At 42.9% G+C, this 17,328-nt stretch overlaps 1 protein-coding gene across 1 annotated transcript in view; it reads left to right on the top strand.

The window, feature by feature from the left end:
- The first annotated feature begins 2,637 nt into the window (after positions 1-2,637).
- CPLANE1 (ciliogenesis and planar polarity effector complex subunit 1) overlaps positions 2,638-17,328 on the top strand; it is a 188,014-nt gene continuing 173,323 nt past the window's right edge. Inside the window, exons 1-4 of the mRNA XM_065406312.1 lie at positions 2,638-2,744; positions 4,084-4,219; positions 4,447-4,566; positions 9,497-9,729. Of these exons, the coding sequence (XP_065262384.1) occupies positions 2,664-2,744; positions 4,084-4,219; positions 4,447-4,566; positions 9,497-9,729 (570 nt within the window). The 5' untranslated portion in view covers positions 2,638-2,663. The remainder of the gene's footprint in view (positions 2,745-4,083; positions 4,220-4,446; positions 4,567-9,496; positions 9,730-17,328) is intronic.

Raw genomic sequence — 17,328 nt, 5'->3', positions numbered from 1 at the left:
GCTAACCAACAGTTTTTCTGTTGAGTATGCCCTAATTTTGAGGTAACACTGGTATGTGGGGTGGGAAAGTCCATGTTGCTTCTTCTAAGACAGAGTCTCTTTGTCTTATTTAAAACCATCTGCAGTCACCCCTATTGGTCATAGGTCTTCTTTTTAGAAACTTCCCTTTATGTCATTAGTTACTCTTTGAACCAGGCATCCTCCCTACTTTTTTCCTTCTGGGCTTGTAACTCATTATTCTGAAGGCCTTTCTTTTACTTGCTAGTCAGGGCCTTCCTTTACAATACTTATATTTCCTTAACCAAACTTAAGCTAACTCTAATTCTTTAATTTCATATTTGTTCTACTCCACCTTAATTTAAGTCATGTGCATGCTCTCCAGTGCATAGATTTTAAAGCAAGAAGGGACCATGCTTAAATTTTTTTAAAAATTAAAATTAAAATGCTGATCATCTAGTATGACCTATGCAACAGAGGTCAAAAAACCTCACCCAATAATTTCTGTATCAACATAGCAGTGCAGAGACACTGAGTTTTATGGTGTGATGTGCTGTCTTTAACGCAGGAGGCCCTTGCTTGATGCATTCTGGTATATAGTGTGCTATCTTATACTGAAGGCAGGAGAGAAATACAGTTCATCAGCACACATGATAGGTCCCGGTGTGCGACACCTCAAACCATATAAACGCTCACGTTCAATATGACCGAATAAAGACAAGGGGTCCCAGCATCCAATATATTGTTTCAAACTATATCCAATACTGATTCAGCTAGTTGTCAACTGTAGTAAACATGTATCCTCTTATGTTAAATTATCAACAAAGACTTACACTCTGCTGGCCTGGGTTACCTAGTTCCCATGTCTGAAGATGCTTATCCAAGCCCCATATTGACGTGCCACTGTTTTAATGGATCATCCTCAGATTTTGAATCATTTGAATTCTCCATTTGAGTCATTCTCAGAGTTTGATTATGGGGCCTTTAATGCTCAAACCATGATTCTGTACTGCTTGAGCTAGAAGAATAACTCCATTAGCTGTAGCTATTAGAGGGGGATAAAGATACAACCAGTTATTAATTGGATGTGGACCCACACAGTCATGTTGTCTTGATGTAAGCAGCCTATAGAAAGGATAGGCTTCTACATGTAATACTTCATCTGAGCAGCTCCCTTGGTAATACAGATCAAAGCATTACATCGTGGGATATGTTGTTTCAGAGGGCCATGTCACTGTATTAAAGATGAGGCTACATTGTGGAACGTGGTGTGCCTCACTCTGGACCCTGTGCTAGATGAATAATTAGGGCCCTACTAAATTCACGGCTGTGAAAAACGTCATGGACCATGAAATCTGATCTCCCCCGTGAAATCTGACTGGGCTGGGGGTGCCCCAGCCAGGGGCTCCTACCATGGGCTGGGTACCAGCTGTTAGTCCTGGCCCAGGCTGGGGAGGGGCAGGACTTACTCTTCCCATGCAGAGGCTGCTCCCAGAGCTGGGTCAAACCCACTTCTCTGAACCTCCCTCAGCTGTAGGAAGCTGCAAAGATGCTGGCCAGGACACTCCCAACCCAGGCGGGAGGCTGCGCCTCCAGCTGTCAGCTCCTGACCCGGGCGGGAGGCTGCTGGGAAAACCCGCAGATATGGTAAACACCTCCCCTCACCCAGACCCTCCGACCCTCACTTCTGTGCTGCTGCTAGCGGTGGCACTGGCTTTAGAGCTTGGTGCTTGGCCAGCAGCTGCTGCTCTCTGGCTACCCAGCTCTGAAGGCAGTACCCCTGCCATCAGCAGCACAGAAGTAAGGGTGGAAATTCCCGACCCCCTTTTGGATCAGGACCCCCAGGGTTACAACACTGAAATTTCAGATGTAAACACCTAAAACTATGAAATTGACTATTTAAAAAATCCTGTGACTGTGAAATTGACCAAAATGGGCCTTGAATTTGGTAGGGCCCTGTTAATAATGAACTGTGCTAGTGACTGCTTCTCGATACAAATGTACATCTTTGATTTTGAGTTGTTTGGATTCACTCCTATGAAGTTTAGTTTTACACAGTACTGTTGCTTATCAAGATATTGTTTTCCTATCTATATGCCTTTCTTCACAGCTTCCACCTTTACTTACATGTGCTGCCTTCATTTATTTACATTAGTTAGATTACTTCAGTTCAGTGTGTATTATGTGGAACCATAAAATGTCATAGAGTTTAAGCAATCGTATTGTACTATCATGGTAATTCTGATACAGATGAGTTCTATGCTGAAACCTACTAATGTTGCTTGGTATTTAAGCATAGGGCTAGAACAGCCAAGGTTTACCTAAGCATATTTAGCCTACGTTGATTATATACTTTGTCAACCAGAAACCATGTCACCTGTTAATACTGTAAAATGGACCCAAAAGTTAAAATGAATTTCACAAATGCAAATAATCCACAAGTCCAGTTTATTTTGAGAATAAAAATGCTTAGGAATTATGTTTGTGTTTATGTAGTATGTGGAGACTAAAAATTGTGTTCTGAATTTGTATCTTCCAAAAACTAAAATGAAAACCAACATATTTTTTCAATCTTTTACAGGTATGTTGGCAGACCACCCTCCATTCTTTTCTTTTTCTCTTTTTTTTTTTTTTAACTGTTGTGATTACCGGGAGTGCTAATAAGCATGGAGATCAAGTTAGATGTTTTAGTCTCAACGTGTATCAAACATAGGAAACCTTGGCCTCGAATCTCCTGGCTGGGACAGGTGAGAGTCTGTAGATTTTTATTTAAACCTAACTGTACATTAAACATAGTTTTGATTATGTGGCAGTTATTTAGCAACTCAGTTTACAAAAAACTTCAGGGAATGGTTTAGAAGTGCCATACTGGTTATTAAGTTAGAAGCACCAAGACAAATCACTGGATTTATTGCTGCCATTTTGACTTCATTCCAAAGGTTCAATATTGCTCACAATACCTGATGGAAGACATCTTTTGATAGCTGTATGCTTCACAAGAGTGTTTTTTTTTTTTTTTTTTTTTTTTTTAATTATAATAATTCCTATTGGCGTTATTTGGTGTTATGCACTAAAAAATATGTTTGAGATTTTATTCCTCCCCTGGGACAACCATAACAGAACTCAACTATTCTGACCTACGTTCAGTATCTGACATTCTTGTAATAATGTGCTATGGGGGATAGCAAGGGCCTGGAGCCAGGAGTGGAAGTTGCTTATTTTACTTTAAAGATTTATTTAGTTATACATTTATAAGGGTATATACATGCACAGATATGGGAATGTATACTTAACCTGCTATAGTGACAGACACTACTGCCTTTTAGCTAGCTAGCACCTGTACAACAAATACACAGTTTATTAATGACTTTGATGGGCATGAGTTTACTGTATCCTTTTCTTTTAAAACAACTTATGAAATTATGTATAAAACTAATTTAAAGCAATATCAATATTGCATGGTTACGCATTTAGTAGCCAGGAAATGTTGTAGGCAAAGTTGAACATATAGCCTTAGCTCTCCTCTCTTGCATATATACATTACAATAGAGTCTTTACTCATATGTTCAAATGTTACCTAACATGGTAGAATTTTTCTTTCTTTCATTGTATCATTTAAGAGATAGTATGTAACAGTTTAGGGTCTGATCCTTCTTCCATTGAGATATATGGCAAAACTCCCGTTGAATTCAGAGACATAGGATCAGATCTTTAGGGCCTAATCCTACATTTTCTAGGCAAGTAGTCTTATTCAGGTAAGTGGGAATAAGGATTGTGGGATCAGGCTAATTAAAAATGATAGGCCAGATTCAACCCTGCCATAAGTGAGTGCTGAATTTGGCCCTGTATTGTAATGGATACATTAAAAAAGGCAGAGTTAAAGTTTGTTTCAGCATTGCATGGTTTTTGAATGCTTATGCATGAATTTCATGTTAGCCTTTTGCATTTAATTGATAAAGGGCTTTTTCCCCCCCTCCCCCTACTGGTCTTAAACACCGTTATCTATATCTGCATCAATTTTCAGGCAAAAATAGAAAATAATAAGTATCATTTTTGAAAACTGAAATATTCTTTTCCTTTTAACAGGAAAAAGAAGCTATCTTTCTTTTAGATGATAAATGTATAAGTGAAATTAACCTGTTATCAGGAAAGACAAAGAAGAAAATTCCTCGACTTCAATCATTGTTGAAAAATGTTGTCGTCTTAGCAACATCAAGAAATGGTTAAGTATTTTCTTAAGTTCCAATTCAAATTTTTGTTTTCATTTAAGATTGCAACAATCTAGAAACATATAGTACTGTAAAAGGCTGTGATACTGTAGCTGTCTCCACACAAGCACAGGATCTGCTAGTTCAGAGATACCTGCAGGATTGGGGACAAAATGGGGGAAGCTAATTTTAAATACTTTATAGTAAAATAATTTAAGACATCTTTTCCCTATGAAAACAGGTGCTTGGTTGGCAGGAATAGTTACAACAGGAGAATTATTTCTTTGGAATAAAGACCAGGACTATCTGAAAATTGTACCAGCAGTTGAAGAATCGAGTAAGGTGGTTACAGCAGCACAAGGTAGGACTCGCCAATTTGTCTTTTTTATTAAAATTAAAAAACGTCAACAAGAAAGATCTTCCTTTGATTAATTTTTATTTAATAAATGACTAACTTTTATTTGGCAGAAGAGAGAGTTGGAAATCTAATTAGTATTTTGTGTATGCTAAGCTAACCGTTAGCAAACCTTAATCTTTTTATTAACAGAAATGTTAATTACATTTTGGATTTTCAAACTCTTAAGATTCTGTCTTACACAGAATAAATTTGTGGGTTTTTTTGACGGTTGGATGGTGGGGATGAGCGTAAGATAAACATGCATATAGATCCTTTAATGTTTTAAAGTGCTTTGCTCCTGCTGTTAAAATTAAAAAGCACTTTGTGAGAGAGCTGTCTGGTCACCTGTATTAACCACTGGTCACATGCTCCAGAAGGGAAGACTTGCAGGTGCTCAGCCCAGTAGGACTTGCTGAATAATCAAGGTTGATACACAGCCCAAGGCCTGATCTAAAAGTGGAAGAATTGTGGGATTCCATCCTAGGTGAGGTGAAGACATGAGCCTTAACATCTGAGGTTGTTTATTCAGTGAGACCAGAAGAGGGGCCAGAGATGCCTCTAGCCCTGTAACCATGACAAATGTAATAAGTGTTTCCAGGGGACTGCATCCTGAAGGGTGAACTTGAAGCAAAGTGCCCGTTTTGAGGAATTGTGAGTGAACTCAGAAGCAACCATGGGGGTAATGGTAAAGGTCAAGGTAAGGTAGTAGGGGAGACATCTGTGCTTCCATTGAACCCACCACTGGATCTCCTCTCCCCGTCAAATGCCCCTTCAGAATCTTGCCCCATTCATCCCTATCCCATGGGTGGCTATGAGGAAGGGGGTTCCCCTTTCCAGCAGTAATGCTGTGCCAATATACTTAAGGGATCTGCCAGTGCAGTATCTCTTCTTCTGATAACAGGATCTTTGAAAGATGGCATATCTGAGTCTGAGATGGGGCCGCTATCTCTCTTTCTCTGCCTGCATCAGGAGCAGCTTTCTGGCTGTCCCTGCCTTTTCACAACAGGGATCAGACAAGAAGACTCAGAGTTGCTGCTGAAGATAGCTTAATTACACAGATAGCTCTGTCCCTGAGCCAACAACTCTCTGTCAAAATGCAACATCTTCCTCAAAGAGAGATCTAGATCTTAAAGTTCTTCTCCTCATCTCTCTGTAGCAACCACTCCCCCCTCTCTCAGCCAGTTCTCTCCTTTAAAGGCAAAAGAGAGAGAGGGAAATATTCTTTCTTCCATTAAAATTAAAGATTTCTTGTTGTCATTGGGATTTATTTTTCTATAACACTTACAAATAAAGTTGTTTACTTTGATTTTGGTAGCACCCAAAATGTGGTAGGAGCTTTCCAAATACCGAGGAAGCCATCATTCAGGCAAGATGATTGAGTAGATAATTGACAGCATGCATTGTTAGTTATGTTTCTTTGTTGTTGTTTTTTAGAAGTTAATCACACCAAATTCCCTATTCTCTGTACACAGTTCAACCTCATCCTCCCCATCCCATTTTCAGCTTCAATTCTAGTATCCTTACATCTCTCTCCCAGCATTCAAGCCTGTCCTTTCATATAAAGAAGCAATTCATTCATGAGATAAGTGAAATAGGTAAGTAGAGGACTTATTCAGCTAGTTTCTTGTCCTCCTAAAAGTGGGTCTTCAGGAGGAATTTAAATAGTGAGGAACCAGTTCAGGCAGGGCACTCCATGCATTGAGGTGGTATGTAAAATTAAAAAGGTTGTAGAGGAGTTTTTAAACTAAGGATTGGTGGAAAGCCGACAGGTGTGGAGGAACACATGGTTAGGAAAGACACATCCCTTAGAGTATCCCCTTTAAGAAATCTTTCCCTATCAACTTCTATTCTCTCCTCTTTACTATAAAGTACAAGTAAGAGTTGAAGAGAAACAGTCAAAGGAAAAACAGTACCATTCAATTACTTCACATGAAGGTAGACTACTAAATATTGACAAATTTTATAAGTGCTTGTCTACAAATCCAAGAAGTCTAAATATAAAGATGGGAGAACTTGAATGCCTGGTATTAAATGAGGATATTGATATAATAGGCATCTCAGAAATTTGATGGAAGGATGGTAATCAATGGGACATGGTAATACCAGAATACAAAATATATAGGAATGACAGAGTAGGTCGTGCTGGCTGGGGCGTGGCACTATATGTAAAAGAAAGCATAGTGTCAAGTATAGTAAAAATCTTAAATGACTCAAACAGTATCATAACATCTTTATGGATATAAATTCCATGCTTGAATAATAAGAGTATAGCAGTAGTAACGTACAACCAATCACCTTATCAGGATGGTGTTGGCTATTGTGAAATAGTGAGGAGATTAGAGAGGCTACAAAAACAGAAAACCCAGTAATGAGGGATTTCAACTATCCCCATATTGACTGGGAATACGTCAACTCAGGATGGGATGCAGAGATAAAATTTCTAAACGCCGTTAACGATTGATTCTTGGAGCAGGATCTGGTCCAACAGGTAAATATAGCTGATCTGCTTGGTAATAGTGATCATAGCTCATTCTTGTAGAGGGATAAATACCAAAGAAGCCTACCACAATAGCATTTAACTTCAAAAAGGGGAACTACACAAAAATGAGGAAACTAGTTAAATAGAAATTAAAAGGAACAGTCACAAGGGTGAAATGCCTGCAAGCTGCACAGAAACTTTTAAAAATCATCATAATAGAGGCTCAAATTGAATGTATATTCCTAATTTAAAAAAAATAAAATAAATGCCACCATGGCTAAACAGAGTAAAAAGGTGGTTAGAGGCAAAAAGGCATCCTTTAAAAATTAGAAGTCAAATCCTACCGAGGAAAACAGAAAACAGCATAAACTCTGGCAAATCAAGTGTAAAAGTATAATTAGGCAGGCCAAAAGAGAATTTGAAGAACAACTAGCAAAAGACACAAACTAACATCAATTTTTTTTTAAAGTACATCAGAAGCAGGCAGCCAGATAAACAATCAATGGGGCCAGTGGGCAATCAAGATGCAAAAGGATCACTGAAGGAAGACAAGGCTGTTGCAGAGAAGCTAAATGAATTATTTGTTTCGGTCTTCACTGCAGATGATATGAGGAAGGTTCCAGCTGTTCTTTTTAGGTTCCAGACTGAGGTGTTGGTAGAGGAGGTTCTGGAAGAAATAGATAAGTTAAACAGTAATAAGTCACCAGGACCAGGTGGTGGTCACCCAAGTTCTGAAGGAACTCAAATATGAAATTGCCAGACTAACAACTGTGCTTAACCTATTACTTAAATCAGTCTCTGTACCAAATGACTGTTGAATAACTAATGTAACTCTGATTTTTGAAAGACTCCAGAGGTGATACTGCTAATTGCGGGCTGGTAAGCCTAACTTCAGTACCAGGAAAATTGTTTGAAACTGTAGTAAAGAACAGAATTATCAGATGCATAGATGAACCTGATTCATTGGGGAAGAGTCAACCTGGCTTTTATAAAGGGAAATCATGCCTCACCAATCTGTTAGAATTCTTTGAGGGGATGGACAAAGGTGATCCAGTGAATATAGTGTATTTGGACTTTCAGAAAGCCTTTGGTAAGGTTCCTCACCAAAGGCTCTTAAGCAAAGTAAGGCATCATGAGATAAGAGGGAAGGTTTTCTCATGGACCAGTAACTGGTGAAAAGATAGGAAACAACGTATAAGAATAAATGGCCAGTTTTCACAGTGGAGAGTGGTAAATAATGAGGTCCCCCAAGGATCTGTATCAGGAGCAGTCCTGTTCAACATATTCATAAACAGTCTGGAAAAAGGGGTGAACAGTAAGGTGGCAAAGCAGATGATGCAAAATTACTCAAGATAATTAAGTCCAAAGCTGCATGCAAAGAGTTACAAAGGGATCTCTCACTAAACTGGATGACTGGGCAACAAAATGGCAGATGTAGTTCAATGTTGATAAATGCAAAGTACTGCACATTGGAAAACACAATACTGTGCTAGATAGCAATTGGTCTGACCCAGTATGGCCGTTCTTCAGTTCTTATGGGACAAAGGTTAATGCAGAGATGGTCATAGGGGAAGCAGATAAATGGGACATCAAGTCTGCCATCAGTGGCAGAATGGAGGGACCCACAGTTATGAAGATGGAAATGTAGAGTCTTTAGAACAGTCACTATAAGGTTGACTTTGTGATGGTGGAGAAGAGGGGAGCCAGTGGACGGGTTTACATGGTCATTTGAGGCAAAGTAGATCTTAAAAGCTGTGTGTTGCATGGATTTTAGAAGGGGTGATACGTGAAGGGAGAAGAGGAGATTACACTAATCAAGATGAGTAATGTTACCCAATCACGATAAAGCAATCCCAAAAGAAATTTTTAAAACAGGTTTTTCTCTTGCCCCATCTTTACATAGGATATCACTGTATGGATTGATGCTACTGCAAAGCTTTCTGTGTCTGCAGTTTACACTGAGATGTAATGCATGCTGCCTCCTTTGTCTATTTGGAGGCTTACTTCAACAACAAAGTTTGTTTGAATTATACCACCACTCTTTCTTGTGTCTCACATTTGGTTACATTTGGTACATATTGTCACAGTTTTAGGACAATTGCATCTGTATTCTCCCTCTGTGGTCCTTTGAGGGCACCGACCTAGGGTTTCTAGCTCCCAGCCATCATCTCTCTTGGGCGAAGTGGACCATGGAGGGAGAGAGACCCATGCAGTTACCCTGATACATTTGACAGCACTGCTTGCTGTTCGTATGTGTCTTCCTTGTATGAAACTCACTAAATGCTCTTTAAAATACGTTTTAAAAACTGGTTTGATGCCAGTTAGCACTCATAACTTTTTTTTTTAGTAAAATCTCTTTATGCAAATCTGTGGACACTGAAAAACAGTCACTTTTCTGACACATTATTTTTTCAGAGTGCTCCATGAGATTGTACCTGTATGTCTCAGGAGATGGGAACAAGGTGCTACTCATTACTCCTACTGCGTGTATCTTTCTGTGGGAGAGCACAGAATGCAAAAATATATCCTATCCTAAAAATCCTTCACTGGCTGGGCGTTGGTCACAAATTGTTCCTGAGGAATCAGTTTTATTGCCTTCCTCTGAAGATAAAGAAACTGGAATGAGTGCTGATTTCATCAAAAATGAGGTAAAAAAAGTATAAAATAGCACTGCATGCAGTGTGCTTTTTGAAAATGTAAAAACAATTAGAATACTTATACGTATTAATATGAAATAGTAACTTTCCTATTTGTGCTTTACAAAGCAAACTGAGTTAGATACTGGTTGTGGAGAGTCGTAGCAAACATGGCAATGATTTTGAATTGAACAACAGCTGTTCACAGCCATGAACTTTAGAATCTGCTTTTACTTAGGGGATTTTGGAGTGGACCCTGTGATTCTTCAAAAAAAAAAAAAAAAGTGCTGAGGGATATTTTAATTCTTGGTCCCTGTGAGTATTCTACTGTGGGTGTGCATGCTCTCCTTGCGCCTAAAACTAGAAGATTTTTCACTAGCAGCATTCGTTGGTCCATGCCTGTGCCACCTCATTGTGCCAAACCAAGTGCATAAAGGTAGGCACAGACTGACTGCCTTTCCAATTCCTTTCTACATTTCATGACCTGAGAGAGAACCCTGAAGTTTTGGCATCTTCACTAGAATTTCTGCTTCAGATCAGGTTTTTCTGTAAATAGTTTTACCTTCTAGATAGTTTTAGTAGTTAGTTAGCATTTTGGAATCCCGGAGTTTCCCCTTCCATTCTCAACTGCTTAGTATGCCTAAGATCCCCAGTTCAAGTCCTGCATGGTCTGCCCCCTGTCTTCCCAATGAGCATCCCCCCATGACTTATTTGTATATTGGCTTGGATTCCCTCCATGTGCAATATCTGTAATTCTTTTCCACTCTGAACCCAGCAATACTGAAAATTCCAGCTCCAAAGATACCTGATGGAGCAGTCGTTGAGAGACCAGTCCAAACCTGGGTCATCTGCGTCCCGTGTATGCTGGCCAGACGTACTTAGTAGCACCCCTCCTGGCTGGATTCTCCATAACTCTGAACCATCAGAAACCAGGCCCAAATACTCTAACCTGCAATGAGAGGAGGGTAAGGACAAATACCCTCCTAAGAAGCGGGAGAAATCCCCTCCTGAGGCCTCTCTGAAGAGGACTGCATCCCCTGTTCTTTCCAAATGTAATAAGTTTCTGTGCCCCATTACGGATGTGTCAGGAATTCATGGGGTGCATGGATCCCAACCACCAGTACTGAGGTCCAAAAGTGCCCCAGAACTGCTAGAGAGAGAAAGGAGCGATTGCCAGCTGCACCAAAGGTACCGCGCTACAGCAGGAAGAAGGAGGTTTTGGTGGCACCAACATTCACCACCCAACCTAAATCGGCACTGTCTGCTTCATCAAGGGGTAAAAGCCCTTCATGTCCCCCACTGTTAGACCGTGGCATATTATCTCTTATGGCCTGGCTCTGTACTCTGACCCGGAGTCGCTGATACTCTTGGAACTGGTAGTCTCTAGGGAGATATCCACATCATCAGTGCACCATATTCCATTACTGTATTGCAAGGCATACTGTACCAATGGCTCAGCTGGCAGAATTGAATATTTTTACTTATCTGGTGAACTAGAGGTTGAGACAGCGACTCCTTTGCCTCCCCAAGGCACGAGGTTAGCCCCAGCAGGGATTCCAGAGTCTCCTGGCCACATTTGCACTCCAGGAGGGCACACTACTGTGCTCGGGACCAATGGTATCCTCCTCATCCTTACAATCTCACTCATTGGCCCTGATAGAGTTCTTGGGATCCTTACTTCAGACCTCCTGAGTCAAAGTATCTGAGCGTGAGAGCAGATGAGGATACCACATTGCTAAGATTCTCAGCCCCTTTGGGAGCGTTTGAGGAGGAAGATCAACAAAGATTCTACTCACAAGTTGTTTAACATCCTCCAGGCTGCAGGCCCTATCAAGCTGGCATGTCCAATCAGGAAAGCTATGTTGGAGCCAGCCAGGATGGTCTGGCATACCCTATCTATCTGTGACCCCTCCCCCCCCCAAAAAAACCCCACCCTGCTCCCTGGCTGGAGCAGGGCAAGCCTTGCACCGCAGTGGGAACTTGAGGGCCGGATTAAAACATCTGAAGGGCCGGATGCGGTCCCCGGGCTGTAATTTGCCCACCCCGTACTAGAGGGTGCAGCGCAGCAGACAAACTGCCTCATCGTCGTCCTCTTCCCAGTCCCAGCCTCTTGCCAAGAGATCATTTTGATGGGACTCCCCCGGAGCAGCCAAGGCTACACAGCAGAATTTCCTTTCATTCCTGCCACAAAAACCCCTTCCTTGTCCCTCTTCAAGGACCCGACTCATGAGAGGATCCTCAGACAGGAGGTAGACTCCCTAAAGTGGAAACTGGTCAAATTATGAAGGATGAATATAAACAAACATAAGCATGTAGGGACAATATTAGAAAGGCCAAGGCCAATAAAAAGATCACACTAGCTAGAGACCTAAAGGGTAACAAGAAAACGTTCTGCAAATACATTAGAAGCAAGAGGAAGACCAAGGACGGGGTAGGCCCATTACTCAATGAGGGGGGGGAAAACAATAACAGAAAATGTAAAAATGGAAGAAGTGCTAAATGACTTATTTGTTTCAGTTTTCACCAAAAAGGTTAGTAGTGATTGGATGTCTAGCATAGTGAATGCCAGTGAAAATGAAGTAAGATCTGAATCTAAAATAGGGAAAACAAGATTAAAAATTACTTCGGCAAGTTAGATGTCTTCAGGTCAACAGGACCTGATGAAATACATCCTAGAATACTCAAGGAGCTGACTGAGGAGATATCTGAGCCATTAGCAATTATCTTTGAAAACTAAAGGAAGATGAGAGAGATTCCATAGACTGGGAAAGGGCAAGTGTAGCATCAGTCTATTAAAAAAGGGGAAATAAGGACAACCTGGGGAGTTAGACCAGTGAGCTTAACTTCAGTACTTGGAAAGATAATGGAGCAAATAATCAGGTAATCAGTTTGCAAACTTCTAGAAGATAAGGTGATAAGTAACAGTCAACATGGATTTGTCAAGAACAAATCGTGTCAAAACCAACCTAATAGCTTTCTGTGGCAGAGTAACAAGCCTTGTGGTTAGTGGGGGAAGCAGTAGATAGGGTATATCTTGACTTTAGTAAGGCTTTTGATACTGTCTCGCACGACCTTCTCATAAACAAAGTAGGGAAATCCAACCTAGATGGAGCTACTATAAGGTGGGTGCATAACTGGTTGGAAAACCATTCCAGAAAGTAGTTAGTAGTGGTTCACAGTGAAGCTTGAAGGGCATATCGAGTGGGGTCCCACAGGGATTGGTCCTGGGCCCAGTTCTGTTCAATATCTTCATCAGTGATTTAGATAATGGCATAAAGCAGTGGTTTTCAAACTTTTTTTCTGGGGACCCAGTTGAAGAAAATTGATGCCTGCGACCTAACGGAGCTGGTGATGAGGGGCTTGGGGGAGGAGGAGCTCAAGGCTGGGGCAGTGTTGGGGTGAGGGCTGTGGGGTGGGGCCAGGAATGAGGGGTTCAGGCTGTAGGAGATGGCTTGGAGCAGGGGGTTGGGGTGCATGGGGTGGGGCTTGGGATGGGTTTGGGGTGCAGAAGGGGCTCTGGGTTTTGGGGTTGGCTCAGGGCTGGGGAAGGGGGTTGGGGTGCAGGAGGGAGGTCAGGCCTCTGGTTGGGGGTGCAGGCTTGGGTGGGGCCAGGGATGAGGGGTTTGGGGTGCAGGAAGGGGTTCTAGGTTGGGGGGGGGGGGCTCAGGGCTGGGGCAGGGGATTGTGGCGTGGGGTTGGGGTGCGGACTTGCCTCCGGTGGCTCCCGGTCAGTGGCGCAGCTGGGGTGCAGAGGCAGGCTTCTTGCCTGTCCCGGCACCGCGGACTGCGCTACACCCTGGAAGTGGCCAGCAGCAGGTCCGGCTCCTAGGCAGAGGTGCACAAGCGGCTCCGCGCGGCTCTTGTCCACAGGCACCGCCCATTGTTTGGGAACCGGCCAATGGGAGTGCGGAGCCGGTGCTCGGGGCGGGGGGGCAGCACTTGGAGCCCGTGGGTCCCCTGCCGAAAAGCTGGACCCGCTGTGTTGCACGATCTGCTGATTGTTTAAGAAACAGACTCAGTGACTTGGGACCTTAGTCTGAAGCAGCACCTGCTCGAACAGGTCATGCGGTTGGCTTTGGTACTGAGGCCATTATCAGGTCGGAGATTGCCCTCGGGTTCTGAGAGCGCTGCTACTTCACATTCCGGAGCAGGCGCCTCTCTGTAGAAACAGAGGAGCCATTCCCCATCAACTGCACCAAGGAAAAGGTCACATAAACCCAATTGAGATCAGTCCAGGTCTTGGGGTGACTCTTCTCCCTCTCCCAGGAAATGCATGGATTGGCATGGAGCTGGTGTGCAGGATGGTGTGGATATCTCTAACATTTCCCTGGTAACGTAAGAATGTCCATACTGGGTCAGATCAAAGGTCCATCTAGCCCAGTATCCTGTCTTCTGAGTGTGGCCAATGCCAGGGCTCCAGAGGGAATGAAAAGAACAAGTAATCATCAAGTGATCCATCTCCTTTCACCCATTCCCAGCTTCTGGCAAACAGAGATGAGGAACACCATCCTGGCTAATAGCTATTGATGGACCAATCCCCATGAATTTATCTAATTCTTTTTTGAACTCGGTTATAGTCTTGGCCTTCACAACATCCTCTGGCAAGGAGTTCCACAGAATGTGCGTTGTGTGAAAAAATACTTCCTTTTGTTTATTTTAAACCTGCTGCCTATTAATTTCATTTGGGGCTCCCTAGTTCTTGTATTATGAGAAGGAGTAAATAACACTTCCTTATTTACTTTCTCCTCACCAGTCATGATTTTATAGACCTGTATCTTATCCCCCCTTAGTCATCTCTTTTCCAAGCTTAAAAGTCCCAGTCTTATTAATTTCTCTTCATATGGCAGCCATTCCATACCCCTAATCATTTTTGTTGCCCCTTTCTGAACCTTTTCCGATTCCAATATATGTTTTTTGAGATGGGGCTAGTACTTATTGAGTCTTTGGCTAGCTGTTCTTTTTTTTATCTTAATTATATTTTTACACTTCATTTGCCAGAGTTTATGCTCTTTTCTATTTTCCTCACTTGGATTTAACTTCCACTTTTTAAAGGATGCCTTTTTGTCGTTCACTGTTTCTTTTACTTTGTTTAGCCATGGTGGCACTTTTTTTGTTCTCTTACTTTTTTTTTTTTTTAATTTGGGGTATACATTTCAGTTGAGCCTCTATTATGGTGTCTTTAAAAAGGTTCCATGCAGCTTGCAGGGATTTCACTTTTGGCACTATATCTTTTTAAATTCCTCATTTTTGTATAGTCCCTCTTTTTGAAATTAAATGCTACAGTGTTGGGCTGCTGTGGTGTTTTCCATGCCACAGGAATGTTAAATTTAATTATGGTCACTATTACCAAGCGGTCCAGCTATATTCACCTCTTGGACCAGATCCTGTGCTTCACTTAGGAGTAAATCAAGAAGTGCCTCTCCTTTTGTGGGTTCCAGGACTAGCTGCTCCAAGAAGTAGTCATTGAAAGTGTCAAGAAACTTTATCTCTGCATCCCATCCTGAGGTGACATGTACCCAATCAATATGGGGATAGTTGAAATCCCCCCCCCCTTTTTTTTATAGCCTCTAATCTCCCTGAGCATTTCACAGTCACTATCACCATCCTTTTTGTATAGGCTCCTCCTTTCCCAAAAGTTTCTGCAGTTTCTAATAAATCTAAACCCCTCCTCCCTCCCATCATCTAATCTATGCATTGAGACCCTGCAGTTCTGCCTGTCTAACTGGCCCTGCACGTGGAACTGGAAGCATTTCAGAGAATGCTATCATGGAGGTCCTGGACCTCAATCTATTACCTAGGAGCCTAAATATGGCCTCCAGGACCTCTCTCCTATCCTTCCCTATGTCATTGGCACCTACATGTACCACGACCACCAGCTCCTCCCCGCACAATACATAAGTCTATCTAGATGTCTAGAGAGATCCGCAACCTTCGCACCAGGCAGGCAAGCCACCATGTGGTTCTCCCGGTCATCGCAAACCCAGCTATCTATGTTTCTAATGATCGAATCCCCCATAACTATTACCTGTCTCTTCCTAATAACTGGTACGCAGTAGGGAGGTTAGAAACCCTGTACCATTGTTGCCAGCTCTGACCTCCACGAGTCCGTGGAGTCTGGTACTGATGGGGGAGATGCTGCTACCAATTGTTTCCATGTCGGTGGCATACCATGCAGCTACAGACCTCCTCTGCCTTTCGGTCCCAACCTCTCCTTTGTTTCTAGGATTTTGCCAGGGCTGCGTCAGCTATAATCCCTTTTGATTGAACAAGCTGCTGAATCCTGGGATCTACACCCCAATGTTTCCGTTCCAGAGGTTGTGGAAGTAGGTGCGATACTGTGATTGGTACAAGGGACCTCGGTACTGGGAACCTTCTCGGCACCGATGGAGTTGGCACTGCAAATGCTTCTGTGGCAGCTTTCACCGCCCTCAACATTGGTACCATCAGACACTCTGGTACTGCTGTTCACTTCAGGACTGATAACTGCTTCTGGGACCAACACTGTTTGCAGTGGCGGTGCCTGGTTCTGGGTGGTGGATGAGTCAGACCTCCTATTTGCTCCCTCTACTCTCATTCTGCCCTCATCTCTGGGATCTTGAGGTTCCCCTGCCTCACTTGGTATGCAAGTGGAGTTCTTACAAGACAACACCCGCAAATTGGTGGACATTTTATAGCTGTCTTCCCCTGGGAATGTCTCCCTGCCTATCAACAATGCACTCCGTGAACTGGCTAAGACCCTCTGGAGCACGCTGGCTTCAATAGTGCCTGTGGCTAAGCACCTGGAAAAGTGCTGTTTTGTTCTTGTGCAGGGATTTGAGGGGTTTTACTCCCATCCTGCTCCAGATTCCCTAGTTGTAACTGTGGTGAACGGCAGTCCACCCCTGAGAATAGGGACTCTAAATGATTGGACCTCCTGTGCAAGAAGATTTACATCTCCTCCTTACAGATGCAAATTGCTAGCTAGCAAGCCTTGCTGTCCAAGTATGATTTTATTAACTGGACAGCGATGTAAGTTTGCAGACCAGCTGCCTGAGGCCTTGGGGAGGAATTTTGGCATTTGTCCCTGAGGGCTGCTTGGTGGCTAGGACGTCCTTGCAGTCCACACTTGATGTCGTGGACACCTTGGCCAGGGCGATGGCCTTTGCAGTCACCATGAAAAGGGATTCCTGGCTGTAGAATTTGAGCATTGCGCCCAATGTCCAGCAAGCTACTGAAGATTTGCCTTTCAAGGGCAAAAGCTGTTCTCGAACACAGCTGACAAGACCCTGCACTTCTTCAAGAACTCCAGGGCTTCTTGGGGGCGCCACTACAGAGTCCAGCAGCAGCAGTATCTTCCGTAGTGTATGTTGGGCCAGCCTTTCCCTCCTCTGAGGCAACGGGACTACCCCAGAAAGAGGGATAAGTCCCACCAGAGAAAGTAGTCGTGGTTGGGTTTTGGCCAGTCCACACCCTCTCCCCCAGTGCCTTCCAAGTGCCCATTTTGACTCGTTGGTCCAGAGCACTGTTCCAGTTGCTGCTCCTCCCTCCCCATCTCTCCCCTTTGGGGACAAGCTGGCCTGCTTTCACAATGCTTGGGACTCTATCATTACTTACAGCTGGGTCCTAAGCATG

Source organism: Emys orbicularis, chromosome 6 (genome assembly GCF_028017835.1).
Source record: "Emys orbicularis isolate rEmyOrb1 chromosome 6, rEmyOrb1.hap1, whole genome shotgun sequence".
NCBI lineage: Eukaryota > Metazoa > Chordata > Testudines > Emydidae > Emys > Emys orbicularis.
The sequence above is the reverse complement of the archived record's forward strand: the minus strand, read 5'-3'. Positions and strand labels throughout refer to the sequence as shown.